General features: G+C 49.8%; 2 protein-coding genes across 5 annotated transcripts in view; both read left to right on the top strand.

The window, feature by feature from the left end:
* LOC118086696 (protein jagged-1) overlaps positions 1-2,237 on the top strand; it is a 41,382-nt gene extending 39,145 nt beyond the window's left edge. For 3 of the 4 annotated variants that reach the window (XM_035118633.3, XM_088672697.1, XM_088672696.1), the window contains exon 14: positions 95-604. In XM_035118633.3, coding sequence (XP_034974524.3) covers positions 95-456 — 362 coding nt within the window. In that variant the 3' untranslated portion in view covers positions 457-604. Of the gene's footprint in view, positions 1-94 lie in introns of all 4 variants that reach the window. The other variant, XM_060275568.2, reaches the window with a different exon arrangement.
* An 8,165-nt stretch (positions 2,238-10,402) lies between these two features.
* CALM3 (calmodulin 3) lies at positions 10,403-21,285 on the top strand. Its single transcript, XM_035119432.3, has 7 exons — positions 10,403-10,432; positions 10,649-10,912; positions 16,855-16,885; positions 17,406-17,549; positions 18,431-18,537; positions 18,773-18,908; positions 19,704-21,285. Exons 1-7 carry the CDS (start codon positions 10,403-10,405, stop codon positions 19,730-19,732), a joined length of 741 nt encoding a protein of 246 aa, XP_034975323.2. The 3' UTR covers positions 19,733-21,285.
* The last annotated feature ends 1,248 nt before the right edge of the window (positions 21,286-22,533 follow it).

Raw genomic sequence — 22,533 nt, 5'->3', positions numbered from 1 at the left:
GGAAGTCCGAAAGATCTAGAGGGCTCCAGGTTGAGAATGCCTGTTTTTTGTTTCCCAGCGGGCAAGGCCTCATTCATACTCCTCTCCCTTGCAGGTGCTGCCAACACAACCATCCTCTACGTGCTGCTGCCGCTGGCTGCGCTGCTCGTCCTGGCGGTCCCCACCTTGGTCCTCCTGGCGCTGTGGATCCACCGCAAATCCCAGGGGACTCCTCCAGCGGCACCGGAGCCCGCCACCAACAACAGCCTGCAGCCCGACGCCGTGCACCTGATCCGCAACTTCACCCACGGCGACGCCGAGCAGGGGCCCGGGGAGGACGATGCCGCTGCCAAGGCGGGGCGACCCCCTGGAACGTGCCCTCCCTGCGGGCTCCCAAAGACAGACATCTCCAACGAGGAGAGGGCCAAACTGAACCGGCTGAACGCCGCCCCGGCCTTGCCGAGGCCTCTGCTCTGACCCAGCGGGAGAGGGGACGGTGTTTCAGCTGTGCGCCAAAAAAAGGGCAGATAGGGGAGTTGGACGCGCAGAGGAGGACTCCGTCAGCCCTGCGATCAGGGGCTAAAGAGCCCAGTGGCATGCCCCCCCCCGAAAAAAAGTGGGGGGTGCTACCGCCAAAGCACCTTCCTGACCAATCAAGCCTTTCGTAGTAGCAGTCCGTCCATACTTGCCCAGCGCTGCTGTATTTCTGGGTTCCTGTCTGCTCTCACTTTAGGGCAGCGAGGAGCAGCTTCTGTGAAACATGTGTGCTGGCTGGCGGAAGCCCAACAGGTTGGGTCACCGGATGACGACCCCACCCCTTAAAGGGGGATCAGTTGGGGAAATTAGTTCTCTGGATGCGAGAAAGGCCGTCCCTCCAAACTTTAGTCTGGCAAAGGCAATATGGAAGCCGGGAGGATTTTGGCTCCGCTACTTCCCTTTGCCGGACTTTTCCTAGAGAGTCCAGGTTGGCCGGAGGACGATGAAAAGTCACCATGCCTTGCTTCTGCTTCCAAAGGGGTTAAAGGTGTGTGTGTGTGGGGGGGGTGTAATTTGAATGGAGAGAAGGGATTGGAGGAGCTGGGCCACGCCCATCTGGACCTAGCCAGTGATTGGCTACATGGTCCGGCGAGCAACATTATGGAGTGCAGGGGGGGTTGGGCGGAAGATTGCCTTGTGGTCAAGTGTTGCTGACAACTGCCGGCCATAACATACCTGGGAGGAAGGGCTGGTTTGCCACTTGAGGGAAAACAGGAAAAGCCCAGGAAGCAGCGAGTGTCACACTCCTTGGAGGGCTGGATCTGCCACCCATCACAGCCTGCCACCTGAGGCAACTGCCTCATCAAGCGTCATGACGGGCCGGCCCTGCTGGGAGGGGTGCCGCATGTGCCAAGGAGAAGCCATTTGAAGGCCGCACACCCTCCCCCCCAGTTGTATCGACCACCTCTTGTCACGGGGCATCAAAGCTAAGACCTCCATTCCTGGATCAGGCCAGAGGTCATCTTTTCTGCCTATAAGAGCCTGTCGGGTGACTCGGGATGCTCTTGTTGGGATGGGCACACTGTCCGCCCTCTAAGTCTAGTGCCTCTGTGCTCCTGGATGTTTTAAGCCAGGGATGGGGGAACCTGTGGTCCTCTGGGTGTTACTGGACTACAGCTCCCATCCGCTGGCCCTCCCAGCCAGTGTTGGGAGTTGTAGTCTAGTGAACGTCTGGAAGGCCCAGTTTTAGTCCAACATGCTTAAGAGCCATTTGATGTAAGACTTTTCGTCCTCGAGAATTTTCCTAGCCTCCGGAAGCAGCAGCTGGTGAGTTCTGGCTATAGATATCTAGCGCCTTGACACCTGCCCCTGCTCCCCGGCCAGCTTCACAGCCATGAAGGGGGGGGGGTTCCGGTGGTCTAAACTGAGACTAAAAACGTAATCTCCAAATGAGCTGGGGTGTTGGTCCTAATGCATGATGGGTTGTAGAAGCTGCTCCACATTAGGAGATGCCCGCTGTGGTTTCTGTTGCACAAGACGATGTAAGGTGTGCATCAGTTTGCACAGGGAGCAGTTGCGGAGGGGAAAGCTAGGGCCAGCCCTACCATTGGTCTGAGCGAGCAGCTGCCTCAGGCGGCAGTTAGCAGGGAGGTGGAAGCAGTTTCTCCACACAAACACACCCCAATACTCAAGTCCCCTAAGCTAGCTGACTCGCTGCCTCCTAAGCTAGCTTGCTGACCTTCAGATGTAGCGGAAGATGCCAACCTAGTGTTGAAATCAGAGTCACCCGTCGGTCTGGTTGGATTCTGTACGCAGAACAGGGCGACACCATCTTGCCCTTTGCCTCAGGCAGCATAGTGTCATGGGCAGGTCTTGTATGGCAAATGGCCTGTTTGAGTCTGGTGCCTGCAGCCAAGCTGGACCCCTTCGTGTCCCCTTATCTGCCTCTGAGGCGGCCCAGTTGCCAGCCACTCCTTTGTGAAACCATCCCGGTTGCCGTAGTCCTGCGCATTGCATACCCCAAGTTGCGCTTGGTGCTTCCAAGGAGATGTTCAATTGTTGGTTACAGCAGGCTTCACCAACCTGGTGCCCTCCAGATGTTTTGGACTACGACTCCCATCAGCCGTTGCATGCTCTTTCAAACGAGATGAGGAAAGCCTCCGGATTAACTTTCTCTTTGAATTCAGGGAAACGCTTGAGATCAGCTTACTGAAGAACAAACAAGTTTTAAATATATTCAGAACGGTTTCTCAAATGCGCGCCCTTAACTAGATGTGGCACGGAAATGCGGAGACTGGAAGTGGCAGCTGGGGAAAACCAAAATAATACGTTATACATGCTCAACGTATCCTTGTCAAACCATTACCTATTGCACATTTAACTTCCAACATAAATAGGGAACTGAAGTATCTGGTGAAAGAGCGACACCCCAAAACTATACAGGAGGCAGCAACGTTAGCTGACCAAATGAATGAAATTAGAGACAGGGGCTGATGGGAGTCGTAGTCCAAAACATCCGGAGGGCACTAGGTTGACGAAGATCACAAATGTTCATTGCCACAGATCCTCCTGCCTCCATATACTCTGCTTACCGCATTGCCAACAGGGGACCCCACAGTCCCCTTCCTTAGAATCTCATAACGTTGGAAGGGACCCCAAGAGTCATCTAGTCCAACCCCCTGCAGGGCAGGAAATCTTTTGCCCAACGTGGGGCTCGAACCCACAAAAAAGCGATTTAAGAGTCTCACGCTGTATCGACTGAGTTATCCAGAGTTTGTTGGGCATATCCGGACCAAGGTCCGCCAGTTGCCGACCCAAATCGAGGCCCGTCTCTCCCTCCTTCCCTACTGGGCAGAGTATTCATTGTTGCCATTGTCAGTCATAAGAATAATACATTACTTTGAACCAAATAGAACTTGTACAGATTTGAAAAAAGGGGAGGAACAGTGGGTGGGAGGGTAACAGTATCCCCAACCCCAACTGGGAGTGGGTGAATGTATTTAAATTGTAATATACTGTAAAGATGACTTTATAACTTTTTGTTGTTGATCTTCTGGATACTTTTAAGATGATAATTGATGGTTATTTTGTACTGGGGCACAGTTGAAGAAACCCGAGTAAATACTTTATTTGCCTCATTTATTGGCTTGGGAGAAATTTCATTTCCTGGCTTGGGGTGGTCTGTCCCAGGACAGTTCCGATTGTCATCGCGGATACTATGGCATCCAAACCACTTCACCAGAGGGCAGCTTTAAACAAGGGACCCTACTGGCTCCTTGTGTCACTAGAGTGTGCCATTTTAGGGGGTGAAACTTAATTTTTGCAAATTTCTTCAGTGAGGTGTCTTTAAAATATTATTTTTGGGTGTGAGTAATTCAGAGCTGCTGGGGACGCAGGTGGCGCTGTGGGTTAAACCACAGAGCCTAGGGCTTGCTGATCAGAAGGTCGGCAGTTCGAATCCCTGCGATGGGGTGAGCTCCCATTGCTCAGTCTCGGCTCCTGCCAACATACCAGTTCGAAAGCATGTCAAAGTGCAAGTAGATAAATAGGTACCGCTCCAAGCGGGAAGGTAAACAGCGTTTCCGTGTGCTGCTCTGGTTCGCCAGAAGCGGCTTAGTCATGCTGGCCACATGACCTGGAAACTGTACGCCTGCTCCCTCGGCCAATAAAGCAAGATGAGCGCCACAACCCCAGAGTCGGTCATGACTGGACCTAATGGTCTGCGGTCCCTTTGCCTTTACCTTTAATTCAGATCTGCTGGTGTTTTTTTTTTTTTGCTTTTGCAATTGGACAACATTTAGCTTGGTAAGTCTGCATTGGATGAGAGGTGCTGGTAAGTTCCAGCTGAAGAAAAGCCCCGAATTTAACCAAAATCCCTTTTGAATTCCCAAGTCATGCTGCAGCTTCTTGGAACCCCTCATTTTTGGAGTTTGAAAGTTGGAAAATTTGACGCGCCCTCCTTTTCACTGACTAAGCTTGGCTACCCTACCACCCTCCGGCCCTCAACAAAGAACCTAAGGAGAGCCTGCAGGATCAGGCCACAGGGGACCCATCTAGGGCAGCATCCTGTACCCACTGTGGCCACCCGGATGCCCTGTATGAGACCTGAGCACAAGAGCTGCCCCCCTCCCTCCTGGGAGACCGGGGTTCAAATCCACACTCACTGGGGAGCCAGGCACTGCATCTCACAGCTTAACCTACCTCACAGGGTCGTTGTGGGGATTCAGGGAGGAGGAGGAGGAGGAGGAGGGTGGTCCATGTGCGCCACCTTGAACTCCTTGGAGAATAAGGTGAGATGTGAATAAATGCACCCACAATAAGTGCAATACACTCGCAGATGTATCGTCACGCTGGGCTTCTGCAGCAGCCAATGCCGGTTTAAGAGCCATCTCAAAAAAGCCACACTCAGCTTTATTGCGGTCCATGGACCCCAAATACACCATACAGCAATAGTATATATCAGCAGTTATTAAGGTGTAATATCTACAAGAGGGAGAATCCCAATAGATTCTTTTATTCATTTAAAAGCTGTTTTAACTGACTTTCTAAAAAAGAAAAGAAAAACCTCGTAAGCGGTGTACAAAAATAGCATTAAAACAACATGATAAAAGCAGGAGTTCAGAAACGTCCAATCTCTGGGGTCAAGCAATCCATCCAGGAGTTTGGAAACGGGCCTCTCTCACACCAGAAAAGACGACAAACGGGGTGTTTTTGTGGGCAAAAATAGGTGTCTTTCTGCACTCCCTGCCCCCACCCCCACCCCTGTTGTTTTGGGAGTTTTGAGTGACGGCAATGCCAGCCTCTGACAAACCCAGGCCGACGGGATCTCCTCTCTCGCTTTTCCCAGCGAGCGAAACCCCCTCCGGGTGCTCCTGTCTTGGGCGCGAGGAGGATCAGTTTCCTTGGCACCCGATCCCCATCTCTGACCTGTTCTGCCTGGCTCTCGCTCTCTGCACCTCGCCACCTTCCTCGCAGTAGCCGCAGGAAGAACGGGTGGCCAGGCAAAGTGGAGCACAGCTCATTCTGTTTGCAGATGGCAGTGATTTGGGGGCAGGCTCTGGCCTGCCCTTGCCTTGCCCTCGGCTCTTGGCTCCTGAGAACAGAGCGAGGCTGTGTTTCTGGGTTCCTCGGCTCCCAGCCTGTATGGGCAGGGCAAACTGTTTGCAAAACACACACACACACACACACACACACACACACACCGGCATCAGGGCACTTGGCTCACCACACACAAACATATACACACAAGCTGCCGGCCCCAGTGGCTATAGGAGGGTGTGGGACTGGGATGGAGAAATCCCGGTGCGGATGGGAATTTCCAACTCCTGAGCATTTCAAAATACAGTGGTACCTCGACTTACGAACAACTCGACAACCAAATTTTTCGACTTACGAATGGGGCAAATGGCCGCACGCTTACGAATTTCTCGACATCTGAACGGAAACCGCAGCGGTTTTAGATAGGGTTTTTTTTTTACTTACAAATTTTTAAATGGGGTTGCTTCAACTTACAAATTTTTCCGTTTCCAATGCATTCCTATGGGATATCGTGTTTCCAATGGCGCTTTTCGACTTACGATTTTTTCGACCTATGAAGGTGCCTTCGGAACGGATTGAATTCGTAAGTCGAGGCACCACTGTAACCAGCCGCCTGCAGTGCGGAAACAGGGGCAGCTCTCTCGCAGCGCCAACCATTGCTTTGGAGCAAGTTTCTAGACCTCATGGGTCCACACTGGGGTTGGCAGCTGAGGTCTCAGAATTCACGCATTTATTTGACAATATTTCTGTGCCACTACAGTGGTGCCTCGACTTACGAATTTAATCCGTTCCGAAGGCACCTTCGTAGGTTGAAAAATTCGTAAGTCGAAAAGCGCCATTGGAAACGCAAATACCCATAGGAATGCATTGGAAACGGAAAAATTCGCAAGTCGAAGCAACCCCATCTAAAAAATCATAAGTCGAAAAAACCCTATCTAAAACCGCACGGTTTCCGTTCGGATGTCGAGAAATTCATATGCGTGTGGCCATTTGCCCCATTCATAAGTCGAAAAAATTCGGTTATCGAGTCGTTCGTAAGTCGAGGTACCACTGTACTCGTAAAATATATCTGAGCGGTTTGCAGCAATTATACATACGGCAGAAAGCTAAAAGCAGAAACCGGCAATTGTGGAAAGATGTGCACTTAACTGCCTGCACGAGGTTTTTAGGCGTTTTGAGCAGAAAGATCTTTCCACAAAAGCCTGGCCTAGCCTTACATCAGAGCAATATTCAGTATTGTAGAATAGGGGAGAGTTCTTCTGAGCATGTGCAGTCCTGCTGAGCGACATCTGACAGAAGGACCGCTTTGGAGAGAGAGGGGAGCCCATGGAGCAACAAGCATCCCCTCAGTGTCAGAGAATCCTATTTTCTATTCCTGATAAACTGTTCCTAATATGCTGCTGTTGAGGGAGAACCGGGACATATATCTTTGGAATAGGGAAGAGTGGCGGGGGAAATTAACCTGTATGTCTACTTGTACTAAGTGAGGCTGAATAACTGCCATCGCGACATCATAGTGGCCTCTGCTGGCAAGGGGGCCACCCCCCAAAACGATGCAATATGTGGGGCATTCTGGGAAAACAAAATGGCAGCCCTCAAGAGCGGCTGTGAAAATTATTACAGCCACCACCAAACTAAAAAGGAATGTGAAATACAGCAAAGCAAATGGGGAACTCAACAGTTTCATTTGTGAGAACGAAAATGGATAGAGTAACAAAAATCTAAACCTATGTTCTTGCACCATTCCTGATAAGACCTGAAGAAGCCACATTGATTCTGGGTGGAATCAGAACCACCAAGGTCACTTTTTTGGCTGTAAAAGCAGCAACAGCGAAAAACAAGTTCGTCTCACAGGCTGGGCACTCTCTGCCCTGCTTAGAAGGCTCCAGGGTAACATTATCTTCCCTGTTAAAGCTCACCGAAAGTCCATTACAGTCCATGAAAGGCAGGCAAGTAAGCGGGCGAGAAGAGGTCTCTGTTACAGGATCCGTGGCCCAGAGCCATTTGCTCAATCGTTAATAAACTCAGCACCGAGAGATCAGGATACGGACAGGCGCCAGGCCAGGTGTGTGTGTTTCTGGATAAGCATTTAGCATTTAGGGGTTGGTGAGGAGGAGAATGAGGGACGAACCGTCTCAAAAAAGAAAATTGTGCAGCTGCAAAAGGGTTCAGGAAAGGGCGAGCAAAATGACCGAGGCACTGGAGAAACAGGACAGGTTGCAACATTTGGGGCTTTTTAATTTAGAGGGAAGGTGAGCAAGCAGGAGGTGTGTAAGATTATGCATGATTACGTCCAGGTTCTTAAGGAAATCAGCCCTGAGTGCTCCCTGGAAGGACAGATCGTGAAGCTGAGGCTCCAATACTTTGGCCACCTCATGAGAAGAGAAGAATCCTTGGAAAAGACCCTGATGCTGGGAAAGATTGAGGGCACTAGGAGAAGGGGACGACAGAGGACAAGATGGTTGGACAGTGTTCTCGAAGCTACGAACATGAGTTTGACCAAACTACGGGAGGCAGTGCAAGACAGGAGCGCCTGGCGTGCTATGGTCCATGGGGTCACGAAGAGTTGGACACGACTAAACGACTAAACAACAACAACAACGTCCAGGTTATGATCAAACCTATCCATTCTGAAGGAAATCAGCCCCTGAGCTCACTGGAAGGACAGATCGTGAAGCTGAGGCTCCAATACTTTGGCCACCTCATGAGAAGAGAAGACTCCCTGGAAAAGACCCTGATGTTGGGAAAGATTGAGGGAACTAGGAGAAGGGGACAACAGAGGACGAGATGGTTGGACAGTGTTCTCGAAGCTACGAACATGAGTTTGACCAAACTGCGGGAGGCAGTGGAAGACAGGAGTGCCTGGCGTGCTCTGGTCCGTGGGGTCACGAAGAGTCGGACACGACTAAACAACAAATGTCCAGGAATTGGACAGGGAGACGTTTCCCCCTCTTCTTCCACGGTACTAGAACTGAGAGCCACCCGAGGAAGCTGAGGGTTGGAAGATTGAGCACAGAGAAAAGGAAGTGTTTCTGCATGCAGCGCATGATTAAACTGTGGAACTCCCTCCTGCAGGAGCCAGGGGTGGCCCTGGACTTGGATGGCTTTAAAAGAGGGGTAGACAAATTTGTGGAGGGTTAAGACTATGTTCTGCCTCCCCTGTTGGAGACAGTATGTCACTGAATACCACAGTTGCTGAGACTTTAATATCCTGAGATTAATATAGTGGAAGAGTTTGGCTTGGCTCCTGGCTCATACTCCATCTCTGCCACTGGTATAGATTAACTCTTTCTGTGCTGCGTCTGTAAAATAGGGACAAACGTGACCTGCTTTCAAGGCAACAATGACTGAAGGCTGTCAAATATTTCGCCTGAAGTCTAACCCCTTGAAAAAGTAGCAATTTGCTGATTGAGAGGTTAGGCGTCACCTAGGGACAAAACGCAGAGGCAGAGCATCTGCTTTGCATGCAGAAGGTCATGGGTTCAAATCTGGGAGCATCTCCAGGCGTCTCCTTGCATGAAACCATGGAGAGCGCTCGCCAATCTCTGTAGAACAGGGTTTCCCAAACTTACAATAATTGCATGCTGCTTTTGAGAGTTGAGTCTTACCAACATCCCCCTTCTTGGGCAAAGATATGGGGGTTTGTTTTAATAATATTATTTAATATTTGAATTGTTTTCCAGAGGTAAAAGAAAAGCCCTATGATAAAGTAAAATAAAACATTCTTCTGTGTACTCTTTGAAATGGGTATATATGCTTACCACATTTTGGGAAACACTTGGGGTATAAACAGCAAGTGACCCATGGTCTGGTTCAGTGGAAGGCAGCTTCCTAGGTTTTTACCCCAGCAATGTCTGTAAGGCCTTTTGTGTGTTCTCAGAGGCACTCCTCTCTCTAGGGGGACTTCATTTCTGCTGGAGGCATGACTGGAAACAAAACATTAGATGCTTTCCATGACCCCCTCCAGCAGTGTGAGCCAAATGTCTGTGTTGCCTGTGCATTTTAATGCATGAGATCCTGTTTCTTATGCTTTTCCCCCTCCAAGCAAAACTCCACTTAAAAAATAATAATAATGAAAGAAAGATCAAATTCAGTGATTTCACAGGGAGATATTCTAGAGTTCCCGTCTACTGTACTTCCCCATAACTCCTTGTGAACATTTTGCTGACCAAATTATTCCTCACCTGCTGAAAGATGGTATCTGTGGTTGGAAGGGGCATGAACAGATCTACGTTTCATGCATTCAAACCCTTTTTAACAGGTAGAAAGCTGGGAGGGCCTCTTATCTCAAACCCTAGCTGGAGAATAGTTGACAGTCTGTGCAGGGACTACTGAGCTTAGTGGACCTTTATTTCTAATGTGGCCAGATAAACAGACAGGAGAGAAACCAGGGAGAGCAGCTGCAGCTTTAACTTCTTCATTGACAGGCTGCAGTTCAACAGGTAAAGCGCCCTCCAGCACTGCACTGCGTGGGGAAAACTGCGGTTGTTAACACCCAGTCTCATCCACGTAGCAAAAGGAAACGCACCAGGCTAGGAAAAAAATTGCAGGTACTGTACTGTAAAAACTTTGGGAGCGGAAAGGGGCGGGGAAACATGGGATGGGGCGCGGCGAGGGACAGGGGTGTGGCCTATCTGATTGCGAGGAGCGCGTGGCTGCATGAAGGAGGCGGGGCTATTGACTGGCCTGGTTGTTATTGTGGCTCCGCCCCCTATGCCTAGATTGATCTATTTGTGCTGGGAGTGGGGGGGGGATAGTTGGCTTGTACCATTCGAAAGAGCGCGAGCGGCTGCCTTCCTCCCTGAAACCCACGAAACAAGCAGCCCGCTGCCCCGCTGGCTACCCTGCCTTTCCGCCCATTCCTCCCGATTTAGTTCCTCCCTCCTCCCCCCCTCTTTCCCGCTCCGACATGGCCCGCTCCGATTTTGACGCATTGCAGGTGAGAGGCGACCAATGGCCGCGGCAGTCTCATCCTGCGCCTCGCTCCCCAGCCAATGGGGGGGCGCGTTACAAGTGCGCAGTCACAATACTGTGTCCTTCCGCTGGAAGGCGGTTCGAGGGAGGGGCGGACGGGAGAAAAAGCGGCAGCGGGTGGAGAAAAAAAAGAGAGAGAGGAAAATAGTCCCCCTCTTCTTCCCCACCCCACCCCGCAAAGAGGAGGGAAAGTGGGCGGGGCTTGCCCGGCGGCCGAGAGCAGCTCGGACACACGGAATGCGGAGAGAAGAAAGGGGCGGGGTGCTGCCCTGGCGGCCGTTGGTGTGCCGTTGGCGGAGGAATCCCTCTCGCGCCGTGTGTGCGTGAGGCGGTCCGCAGCGGGTTCCGGCTAGTGCTGCTTCCACCTCCCTTCCCGACATCGCCGCCGCTGCTCCGCGAAGCCTCTCGACGCTCCAGCTGCTGTCGCCACCCGGACCCAGCCATGGTGAGGGGCATGGGCGCCTGAGGGGTTAATTGAGGAAGGGGGTGGGGGCGAGGGGGAAGGGGTTAATGGAGCGGGGTCTTCAGGGGGGCTGTATGGGGGGAAGGGGGCCGAGGGTCTCTGAGGAGGGGGCCAGGTAAGTGGCCCATGGATTTTATTGTGTGTGTGTGGGGGGTGTTAATGGGGGGCAGGGGAGAAATGGCGCAAGTGAAATTGTTGGGGGTGCAGAATCAAATGATGGGTATTTGGGGTGCGTGAAACGAGGGGGGGTTAACCGCAGTGCAGGGCACATGGGGGTCGGCGTGTGCAAGTTCTGGGTTGCAGGTGGGGAGCAGTGGTTGGGGGAGGGTTTTTTGGGCGGGTCAGTGAATGGAGCTGGAGAGGAAGCTGATATGGGGAGGAGGGGGCGCAGTTTGAGCGCAGGGTTTTTTGGGGTGCCGGCTTGACTGCAGGGGAGGTTTTTGGGGGGAGACTTGGGCGCTTAGGACGCCCCTCCTACGAAGTGAAGGGGGGTGCAGTGAGCATTTGGGGGCTGGGATGAGTGGGGCAGCGAGAGAGGCGAGGCGTGGGGGGAGGCTGATCTCATCCCCCACTCTCTCTCCTGAGCTCTCCTTCCGAAGAAGCACGAAGGGGAGAGGCGAGATGTGATAAGATGAGCAGTGGGGGGGGGGCTGTTGATGCTGGCGTGTGTGCTGGGGGTCAAGGGGGGTGAGGCTGTGGAGAGCTGATGGGGCGCGGAGAAGGGAAGAAAGCTCTGGCGTTAATTCTCCAGAAAGCTGGGAGGAAGTGCCCTGGATGCTAGGTTTTCCGGAATGACTGGCTACCTGGCCAGTTAGTTTCTTGGGCAATTGGGGCAAGGAGCAGGTGGCAGGGTTAATGGGAGTGGAGCAGAAACGCAGGGCTTGGCATGTAGAACAGCTCAGGTGTGGATGAGGTTTCGGGGAGCTTGGCTTTTGGGGTGGGAGGTGATGTGGGGGTGGGAGCGCCACAGGTGCTGAATAGAGGAGGTGATGGCAGCAGGGGCACTGGGCCGAAGGCCCACCTGGCTGCGGGGTGTCATGGGGCAGGAGTGGGGTGGGGCTGGGGAAGGGTGGCAGCCGAGTGTGCCAGCTGATCATCACAAGGCCTTTGGCATGAAGCCGTTGAGGGTGTTTGGGTCTGCCCTTCAGGAGTACCTTGGGTAGGGGGTCTTGTTTCTGGAGATGTTCTCTTGGGGAGAGAATCTGTAAGGAGACATGATGGCTGCTGAATGATGCAGCTGAGAGTTGCTGCGAGGGCCATGGGGAAAGGGCTGGAGGTGATTCGTTGAAGGGGATGTGTGGGAGAGTTTGTAGCCCATTGTTCAGAAGCCGACAGACAATGAGCCTTTGTGGGAGGTGGCCATGTAGAGTATCTGGTGTGAGTTGAGTTAATGGTGTAGAATTGGAGGAAGTGAACTGACAGGACCCTCAAAGGTCAGGCTGGTGTTTCTAGGAGTGGAAGGTCTAATAGGCAGAAAAGATAGGGGGGAAGTGTATTGAGAGAGCTTGGGGTATGATTTGAAGAGATAATGCATGGAGTTAGTAGTCTTTTGAATGGTCTCCTCATAAGCTGTGTTGGGGCTGGAAATGGTGTGGCTGGTTTGCTGATGAGAATTCACTTTCCATCATCTGGAAGAGCCAGACAGGCTTGTCCTGGGGATGCAGGAGAACATGGGTGTGGATCCTGACAAATATATTTGACCTGTCTTCTTAATGAAGGTTTTATTGCATGAATGTCCTTCGGTTCCATGAGACTCCTGGTGATCTGCTTTCCAGGTTACTGTTTAGCTGCAGCATCTGATGTTCTCATTCACTGGGCCTCAGAAGCCACTTTGATTTGCCTCAGCAAGGAAATTGACGAACTCCTGGCTCAAACAAAAGTGTGGAAGTAACCAATCCACTCCGTGTCTCACCTCTGACTGGCTTTGGGGGGAAGTGGAGAAGCCATCCAACATGATACTGTAATTTTAAATGTAGTGGGTAGTTCTGGTCTAATTGCAGCGTGACAAACAATTTGGCAAGAAATAATAGTGTGAAGACTACTTTGTAGTCTGGTGACGAGGCGAGGGAATCCTGGGGACCTCAGGGATGCTTGGAGAGGAGCCATAGTTCAGTAATAGAGCCACATGCCTTGCATACAGAAGGACCCATGTTTTAGTCCCTGGCATCTCCTAATAAGGCTGTCTGAAATTCTGGAGAGCCGCTGCTAGTCAGTGTAGACAGTACAGAGCTAGATGGACCAATGGTCTGACTCTGTATAAGGACTCTGTATAAGGACTCTGCTTCCTATGGAGAGCAGCCAGGAGGTTTGAAAAGAAGGCCAAGACGATTGACTTCTAGAGAAGTATTTGGGTGCTCCCGATTTGTCCCATATTGGTGGCATATCATGTAGCCCAGATGTAAGTACAAGGTTTGGTGTATCAGTATTACAGGGTCACTTGTCTGTGAGTGGGAAGGGTGATCAAAATGGAGAAAGAATGCCTTTAAAGAGCCACCCTCCTGTAATGAAGCCAGGGGTCCTTATAGTTTTGATCTTGCTCTCCCTACTGCAGCTTCCGGCGCGTGGATGACGCACTAATTCCTTCAGTCCCTTGCTGGAGCCTCCCTCAGCCCGTTGCAATATAGAAGAGTGGCTTCCTGTTTGAGTCTGCATTTCCCTCTGGTGGCTTGGCTTATCTACCAGAAGCTATTAGATTATTATTTTCATGCTGGCTGCTCTTGCCATGCTAACCTACTTTCTAGAGCATCTTTCCCTCAAGCCATCTAGATTGGCTACTCTGAAGGGCCACCATCTCTCTCTTTCTCTCTCTCTCTAGCAATTACTGAGATGTAGGCCATCTTAAGCAATGCTGAAAAGGCCAGTGAGATTGGGGGTGGGGGGTGGGGATAGCATGATTTGATTGGGGAGGGAGATGAAGGCCAGGACTGTCCTTCCTTGATCTTAACCATGGCCCTTGGTCTTCTGTCCTGTAGGGGTGCCATTATAAATGCCAAGCCACTTCTGAAGGCTGATTCTGAAGAGCAATGCAGTTCTTCTTGCTCTTTGCATTTCCCTCTCGTCTAGCAGACCCTGTGTAGCTTATGCAATCTGACAAGTTTAGACAGGGATGTCAGAGTTCAAGCTTTTGCCCCGAAGAAATCTTTGGCCAAGATGAAAGTCAGGTTGCTGTTCTGACTGCCTCCTGCCCTGTTGCCCGTAACAGTTCTGTGCCTGAGCTCAAAATGAGGATTTTCCCTCTCTTGGCTGAGATGTGGGTGGACCCACCCACCCTTTCCTGCATTGATGTGACCCTTTGTGGTGCAGTGTATTAAAACCTTCCCCAGATCCTCACTCTCTGTCACTGCATTGGAAGTGCTTTATAATTGTTGTTTCCTTTTCCGACAGTTGAGGGCTCCTAAGTCCACTGCAGTCTGTTTAACTGAGCCCCTGCCCCCTGTTAATCCGGGGTAGCATTAGTTTCTCTGCAAAAATACCTCTAGCTCTAAGCCTAAATGCCCCCCCCCCCGAATCTGGGGCATGGGGAGGACTTCATATGGCTGCATCTGGACTTCCCTTCCTCTAACCCTCCCCCCCCCCGCGGGCTTCGCCCTTCTGCATGTTGCACCCTTGGCAGTCCTTGGTGATATCTGCATTTTGCAAGGAGCGACTCTCACGCAGGATCAGGTTTGCCTTGTATCTTCTGCTCTGGCTCTAGCTGTGCTGCAGTGTTGGGCTGGCTGGGACTGCAGTGAAGGCTGGAGTCCAAGCAATCCTCGTGTTTTGCAGTTCTTACTTCCAAAAGCACTGAAGTAGAATGTTAAAACTCCTTTTTTTAAACAAGTGCACCATAATGGGTGTGAGCTGCAGGCTGCTTCTTAGCCAACGCAGAAGCATGATGGAGTGGTGCAGCCAACTTCAGCAAGGCCAGACAAGGGGGAATGCGGCAGAGATGCTATTGTCCAGGATGTGCCACTTGGATGGCAGACCCAGAAGTCCCATGATGTGGTAATGCAAAGGTGGCAATGTGCCTCACTTCCCCTTGGAATCTACTTTACTCAGTACCTGTACACTACCTGTACTGATAAGCACCCTCCTCCTTAGACCAATACATTTGTATTTTTATCCCATCATTCTTCTAAGATATGAATCATTCTCAAAACAATGCTTTGACATAAGGTAGGCTCAGTTATTGAGTTGCCTACGGTCACCCATTAAGTGCCATGGCTGATTAAGGATTTGAGCCAGTGTCTTCCTGATTCAGTTCTAAAACTTTGCCCTTGTCATCCCGGAGCCCTACAGTTCTGCAATAAAATTCAGCCAGAAAACTGCCTTCTGAATGTTGCCTTATTTTAAGGAAGAAGAATACTGGTTGGGTTCAGCCATTGAATGCTCAATGGATCCCAACAGAAATGAGTCTGCAGTGTTGCACTGTCTGTCCTTTTTTATATCCTGCCTTTCCTCCATTCTGGGGCAGCTTAGCATAAACCCAAAGGCAAAGCATTAATATAGTGCAAAGAAAACATCAATAAAATCACAAATTTGCAATATAAATACAACGAAACAGCATAAATAGATTATCTGTGTCTAAAGGCATGCCATTTTGGGTTTCATTTCTGAAAGCATTGTAAATGGGAAACAGTAAGAAATCATTGCTTTGAGATCCTTTCCCAGTCCTGTTACTTCTGGCTGTGTAAATGGCCATCACCATATCTTGTGGCAGTGAATTCTATATTTGATGGGCAAGCTAGCTAATGACTCCACCCCTGTGGCTTTTTTTCAGTCCTTCCTGCATGAAGCAGCTGGCGCTGATGGTCTCTGTCTGCACCTTTTGCGATGCATCTGCTCTCTGGTCATGATACACTGTGGCTTAGATTGCAGAACCTAAGATTGTGAGAGGCCAATGAGTGGGTGGGTGCTGCCACCGCTCCTTAAACTGGCATGGCTTCAAGGGCCTTTTGGTGCCTCCTGTAAACATAGGCATGATGCAGAAGGGGGCTGGGCATGTCTAGCTCAGAGCAAAGGTTGGGGAAAGTGGGCTTGAGAGTGTTAGGCTTAATTTCTATGGTATTTCAGCAGATGCTGTAAGTTACTTGATGAAGAATCCAGCCACCTAAAGAAAAAATTCTCCCGACTTGGTCTTAATTGTTTATTTGCTCCTTCCTGACAATTTTTGAAAGCCAGCAGAAAGAGGAAGGAGAACGTTATTTCACCAGGGTCATTCCTTTCAAGAGGACACAATCCACTGGGTCAGCGCTCAGCAAAGCAGGCATAGATTGGCTTTTGAGGGGTTTAATGGAGCAGGCTAACCAGTGAGGTTCAGAACCCACCTATCCTGCTCCGATACATTTAGGTCTCTGCATGTGACTTAAACACTGTAGAGTTGGAAGGGACCATGATGGTCATTTAGGGGAACCCCCTGCAATGCAGGAATCTTTTGCCCTGCTTGTCCCAATGATGCAGCTGTCACCATCCACCTGCAGTTCTTCTGCATTATGCCATATTATGGGCAATGTGCATAGTTCCAGGTTTAAGACTTCTTGGTGAGAGCCAGAGTGAAGGTAGGCAGCAATGACAATCGTAGGGAGAAAGCAATAGAATGATGGGACAGGCTTAGAGGCCATGGCCCATCCTGGTATGAGGAGTGGTGTGCTTGGAAGCCCCTTCTCACCCTCTGTGGATTGGGCTGCTGCTACAATCTCTGAGGCTGGGGGTTATGCCAAATACAGCCGCATATAGCAGCAGGAGATCCTTTGGATACTGCAAGTGGACTGCATCCAGCTTGGTAGGTCACAAGGTGTGCAAACCTGAGCTGGAGGCTTACAGGTGATGTGGAAAATGGCACGGGTACTGCTGCCTCCCCACCAAGGAGGCTGATAAGAGATGTAGCGAGGTTTGACTTGGGATGACTCTTCATTTTATATTTGTTTTTCTCTCACTTCTTTCAGGCTGACCAACTTACCGAAGAGCAGATTGCAGGTGAGTCCTCAGCATGCAGTGGCAGCAAATGTTAACTTGTCTGGCACTGAATTGATCTGCATGTTGAGGGAAGACGAGCAGTACATCCCCTTGTCTACTGGCTTTGAAGCTGGGCTAACTACTGCTCAAACTGAGCCAGAATGCACATGGTGAGGGGCAGCTTGTGAGCTTCTCTGCAGAGAAGGAGGATTTTTTTCCTGGTAGTCCTTAAAGTGCAGAATCCTTACTACAGTTCCTTTAGGAGAGATAATTTCCCCATCTGCTGGGTTTGGTGGTGGTGTGAGGGCAAGGCCACAAAAGATCAAAACAAATCCCTGGACTGGGAAAATGTGAACAGGCTTGTGCTTCCACCAGCATTTTAGGCACTTGGGATTTCAAATATATCACCAGACTCACTTGGTTTCCCTCTCTCCCAAGTGTTTGGAATGGGGCTGGCTAGTCTTCTAGGATAATCACTGGTTGCAAGTACATGATCTCTATGTAGCTTTCAACAACCCTGCTCTCCCCCCCCCCCCCGCAGAATTCAAGGAGGCCTTCTCCCTCTTCGACAAGGATGGGGATGGCACCATCACCACCAAGGAACTTGGCACTGTGATGAGGTCTCTGGGTCAGAACCCCACCGAGGCAGAACTGCAAGACATGATCAATGAAGTTGATGCTGATGGTAAGTGGCCCCAGCACTAAGGGGGTCTGGGCAGAGTAAGTGATCCAAAACCCATAGCTTCTGCTGGTACTTTATGCAGAAATTCAGCTGGGGTTGCTTAGATTGGGGAGCAAGCTCTATCTATTCTTGGTGGACAAGAGGAACAGTTTACCACTTGCCCACTGAGCTTCTTTGACTCCTGTGCTTAGACATCCACCCACCCCTGCTGTTTCCCTGCCTTTTGTGACTGAGAGGCAAGTTAAGAGGTAAAAGCAAGAGGAATACTGTACTGATTTATTTGATCTTGGGAGACTAACATAGACTGGCCTATGTATTAAGTTGCCAATGAATGCAGTGGTGGGGGCTGGTTCTGATGGGGTACTAGCTGACTGTGGAGTAGGGGGTGGGTCAAGGCTTGTGAACGACCCAGAAAGTCAATAGTTGTTGTAGTAGTAGTAATAGCAATAATAGGAAGTAGCACCCTATTTCCTTCCAAGGATAACGGAAGGGTACAACATGGATGTATTGAAAATGCCACTCACTTTCTTCAGTGTATATACTGCCTTACAGTAGCACTGTCCAAGATGTTTAAAATAAAAACAAAATATCAACAATTGGATTACACCTGCAGTATCCTGAGATATTCTTTGTGATTGCTTCACAGGCAGACCATTTAGCAGGCACTAATTTCAGTGTTGGGGTGTGGAACTACTTTTGTGCCATAATGTGGCCAACTCCAACACATTACATCAGCTAGTTAGGTTCCCTTCCAAGCAGGGCTTCAGTCTTCCGAGGCTGGCTTTGTCCTAGGGTGGCTATTTGAGATTGGTCTCGGCATCCCAGTCTGCAACTGCTTTGGTTTCTGCTGGCTTCATCTTACTGGTGCTCATTTCTGTTTTCAGGGAACGGCACAATTGACTTCCCAGAGTTCTTGACCATGATGGCAAGGAAGATGAAGGACACAGACAGTGAGGAGGAGATCCGAGAGGCTTTCAGAGTGTTTGATAAGGTGAGGAAGTTGAGAAGGACCACCCACCCGCCTTCTGGAGGGGAGGGAGGAGAGTGGACAGAATACTGCTGTGCATCCCCATATACTCTCAGGGAGAATGGCAAGGAAACAGCAGCGTCCCCTTCCCTTAATCTGGAGCATACAGAGTGGAGAAGGAAACACCAGCTGTCAGGATAAAAGTGGAAGGTGCTGCCTTGCTGTGCTCTTCCCTGCTAACTGATTCCTTTGCTTCCAGGATGGGAATGGCTACATTAGCGCAGCAGAGTTACGCCACGTGATGACAAACCTAGGGGAGAAGCTCACTGATGAGGAGGTGGACGAAATGATAAGGGAGGCAGATATTGATGGGGACGGGCAGGTCAACTATGAAGGTGAGTCGGGGATGGGAAAAGCATCTTGCCTGCTGCTGTTTTGGCAGCCAGAAAGTTGCATGAAAGAACTGAGGTTCTGCTTAGGCAGAGGGTCTCTAAATAACTGTATGGACCCCTCCTCTGGTTTTCGAGAGCAGTAATTGTGTCACAGACTTCAGCCATCTGGGTGGTGTGGAAGCACTGTAACCATTTATATATATCCTGTTGAGGGGGAGATGCCTTGGATTATACATGTATCACACTTCAGTTTTGAGCTGTGTGGAAATAACTCCAAATTTAATACTCCCGAGTCCGTCAGTGAGGTTCACATATATGCAAAACGTATTCAAAGGCTTTGAAGTTTGCCGTTTCCACAGACCTTGGCTGGATAAAGCCGGGGCTTTCTTAGCCCTTCCCCTCAAATCTTGATGGTACTATTCTGGGGACTTCTCTTTGGTTCTTGAAGCCTACGGTACTCCACACATTGTTCAATATAGCAGGGTACACATTAAGGTTGTGTTCAGTGGCGGGCGTACCCTTGACTTCCCCTCTGGTAGTTTTCTCTGGATGAAGGCATTATGAGAGTGGAGCAGACACAGTTCATAGCATTATCACAGCTCTGTTTGCTTTTATCTTTTGAAAACTACATTGAGCGTAAGAGTCGAATCATGTCAAGCCAAAGTAACAGTATGACCATTGACTGGGCTAATGTCTATTTTAGGGAGCTTTGCGACTACATGATCTCAAGTCTTCCAGCTTAAAAGGGTGTGGCCATCCCCGTACTGACTTTGCTTCCTTACACTGTGTCTCTTGCAGAGTTTGTGCAGATGATGACCGCAAAGTGAAGCCCGCAGAGTGGGTGGCAGGCAATGCCCATTCTCCTTCGATACTTTTCTCCAACACACTCTCTCTACTTAAGTAACCTGGTTCTCTAAGCAAAACAATCGGCTGTGGAATAAATCTGACCAAGCAATTAAAAAAAGAAAAAGAAACTTCCCAAGCTGCATGATTGCACTCATCTCTCCCTCCTCCTTCTTGCTCTCCCTCCTTCCTCCTCCCCGCCTTTCCTTCCACCTCTTCCTGGTGCATCCCCCCTAAAACCTCCCTGAGAACCTCCTCCAACCTTGTGGATGTCTTTTGTTTCCATCGGGTCTTCTGTTCTGCAGCCAGAGCTGGCCTGTCTCCCAGGGCGCAGATTATTTCTCTTTCTTTCAAGAATCCACACGATGGGGGTGGAGAGAGCGCAAAAAAACCTTCTTAATCGTGTTGCATGTGTCTGGCACTGTGGTCGTGCGCATTGACATGGCGGTTGCCACCGAAGGTCTTGCCCCAGGGAACACCGAGGAGGGGTACAAGGAGGAAACTGGGTTGTTGATTTCCCCCCTTCGTTTTCGTGGGAGGGGGGCGCTATCCCACCGCCGGGGTGCCTGTGGCTGAAGGCGGGTTCCAGAGAGCTCCGTCAGCATGATGTGGGGAGAAGAGGCTGTTAAAAGGGGGAGGGGGGAGCGTCCGACAACTGCCCGATTGGCTCTTTAAAGGAAAAAAAACACACGCAAAACCGAACCAACCGCCCATAATTTTAACTTCTGTCTTTGTTCTTAACCTTGTATAAATTGTAAATGTCCTTACAGTTTCCTAAGCATTGTGTCCAGACATTGGAGCTGCTATGTAAATACCTGATGCTACAGGCCCCTTTTGTGGGGAGGGGGGGTCGCCCCACATATGGCGATGGCGAATGCTTTTGATTGGCAGCTTGAGGGGTTTGGGGGGGGGAGGCATCAGAACGGAACCGCAATAAAACAGTGAAGCCGCTGCTGAGTGAATGCCAACTGCGCCAGAACGCCCTCTTCTCCCTCCCCCCTCCCCCCCTCCTCATGCGACGCTTCATTTTTTTCGTAGTGGCTCTCGGTTTTAACGCTTGTGCCGCACCTTTGGCTTCAGTGTCTGTGCTCTTTTAATGTTGCTTCCTTAACTCCGCCCGTCCCCACCCGCCCCCTTTCCTCGCGGCAAAACAGCATGGGCCGCAAACTTGCTTCTCTTTACTTTTTTCACTTTTATTTTTTAATCCAAAAAAATTTAAATAAATAAAGAAGAAAAGAAAAACCAGTTTTGGAGGGGAAATCGAAACAGAGCTGCAGAATTTCCCTGAAACCGGGTGAAAGAAGAGTGCTTTGCGCAGTCCGTGGCGGATTTGACCACGCCCCCTCTTATTATTTCCTGTCTTCTGCACTCCTGTGTTGAGCAGAGGTGGAGGGATCTCACCTGAGAACTTAGGCAGGGGGCGTGGGGAAGGTTGGAGCAAGAATGTCTTTGAAAGCAGGTGGTGTTGTGTTCAGTTCAAGCTGTGAAAATAAAATTATATCAATGTTTTCCAATAAAATGCAGTGACTACCTGAAATGGCTGTTTGCTTTGGTATCCTGTGGACCACCTCATTCTGTTGTTTTGTTTCACAGTTGCTGGAACAGCTTAAGATGTGAGTGTCTCTTTTCCCCAGGGGCGAATGCAGCAAATGCCCCTTGGGGAAACCTTTTGAAAACAAATTGGTAAGAGCTTTCCTCTGAAGGTTGTAATCGCTGAGCCACTTCCATGGGCTCCTGGTATAAGCCTGGAGCTACTTGCATTGGAAAGCATCATTTGACTTAGTCGCTCTGAGCAGAAGCAGCCACGTTCTGTCTTTATGTTGCTCCCATTGATTCTGGGTGGGCAAAGGAAGGAAATGGAGGGAAAAGGGAGCAAAAAAATCGTGAAAAGAGGGTAAGGAGATTGCAAAGAAAGCTGAATGAATTCTTTGCCTCTCTTCACAACCAAAGATACAGGCAGATCCCAGTGCCTAAACCTAACCATTGCAGGGGGCGAGTAAGGAACTGGGGCAGATAGTTATGATGAGAAATGATGCTCTGAGCCTAGTAGGCAACACGAAAAATTGACAAATCACTGTGTCCAGATGGCATCCACCTGAGAGTTATAAAAGAACTCAAATGTGAATTTGCTGATCTTCTGTCTAAAGTATATAACTTGTCCCCTCCATTCTTGAGGGCTGGAAAGTAACCAATATAATGCTAGTTTTTTTGTTGTTTTTTAAAGGATGCAGGGGGGAATGCTGTTAGCATAATGCTGTTAGCATACTGTCTGGCCCCAGCAAAACTGGTAGAAAGTGTCCTTAAAGATAAAATAACCAAACATAGAGGAGAACAAGCTTTGCTGAAGCAAGAGCCAGCATGGCTTCTGCAAGGGAAAATCCTGTCTCACAAATCTATTGGAGTTCAAGCATATGGGTATAGATTGGTTAACACAGTGTACTTAGACTTTCAAAAGCTTTTAGACAAAGTACCTCATCAAAGACCCCTGAGTAAGCTTAGCAGTCAAGGAATAAGAGGAGAGGTCCTTTTATGGATCTGGAATTGGCTAAGTTGCAAGAAGTAGAGTAGGAACAAATAGACAATGGGGAGAAGTAGAAAGGATCAGTATTGGGACCTCTGCTATTTAACTTCATAAACGATCTAAAGGAGTGAGTAGTGAGGTGGCCAAGTTTGCAAATGATATTAAATGGTTCTGGGTCATTAAAGCAAAAGAGATTGTAAAGAGCTTCAGGAGGACCTCCCAAAGCTGAGTGAGTGGGTGGTAAAATGGCAAATGCAATACTGG

Source organism: Zootoca vivipara, chromosome 6, assembly GCF_965207765.1.
Source record: "Zootoca vivipara chromosome 6, rZooViv2.hap1.1, whole genome shotgun sequence".
Classification (NCBI taxonomy): Eukaryota; Metazoa; Chordata; class Lepidosauria; order Squamata; family Lacertidae; genus Zootoca; species Zootoca vivipara.
Note: the sequence above shows the minus strand (reverse complement) of the source record. Positions and strands in the feature narration are given on the sequence as shown.

Coding starts and splice junctions, on each gene's coding strand:
- CALM3 (XM_035119432.3), top strand. CDS start 10,403: ATGGCCCGCTCCGATTTTGACGCATTGCAG. Junction 10,913..16,854: donor GCCACCCGGACCCAGCCATG/GTGAGGGGCATG, acceptor CACTTCTTTCAG/GCTGACCAACTTACCGAAGA. Junction 16,886..17,405: donor TACCGAAGAGCAGATTGCAG/GTGAGTCCTCAG, acceptor CCCCCCCCGCAG/AATTCAAGGAGGCCTTCTCC.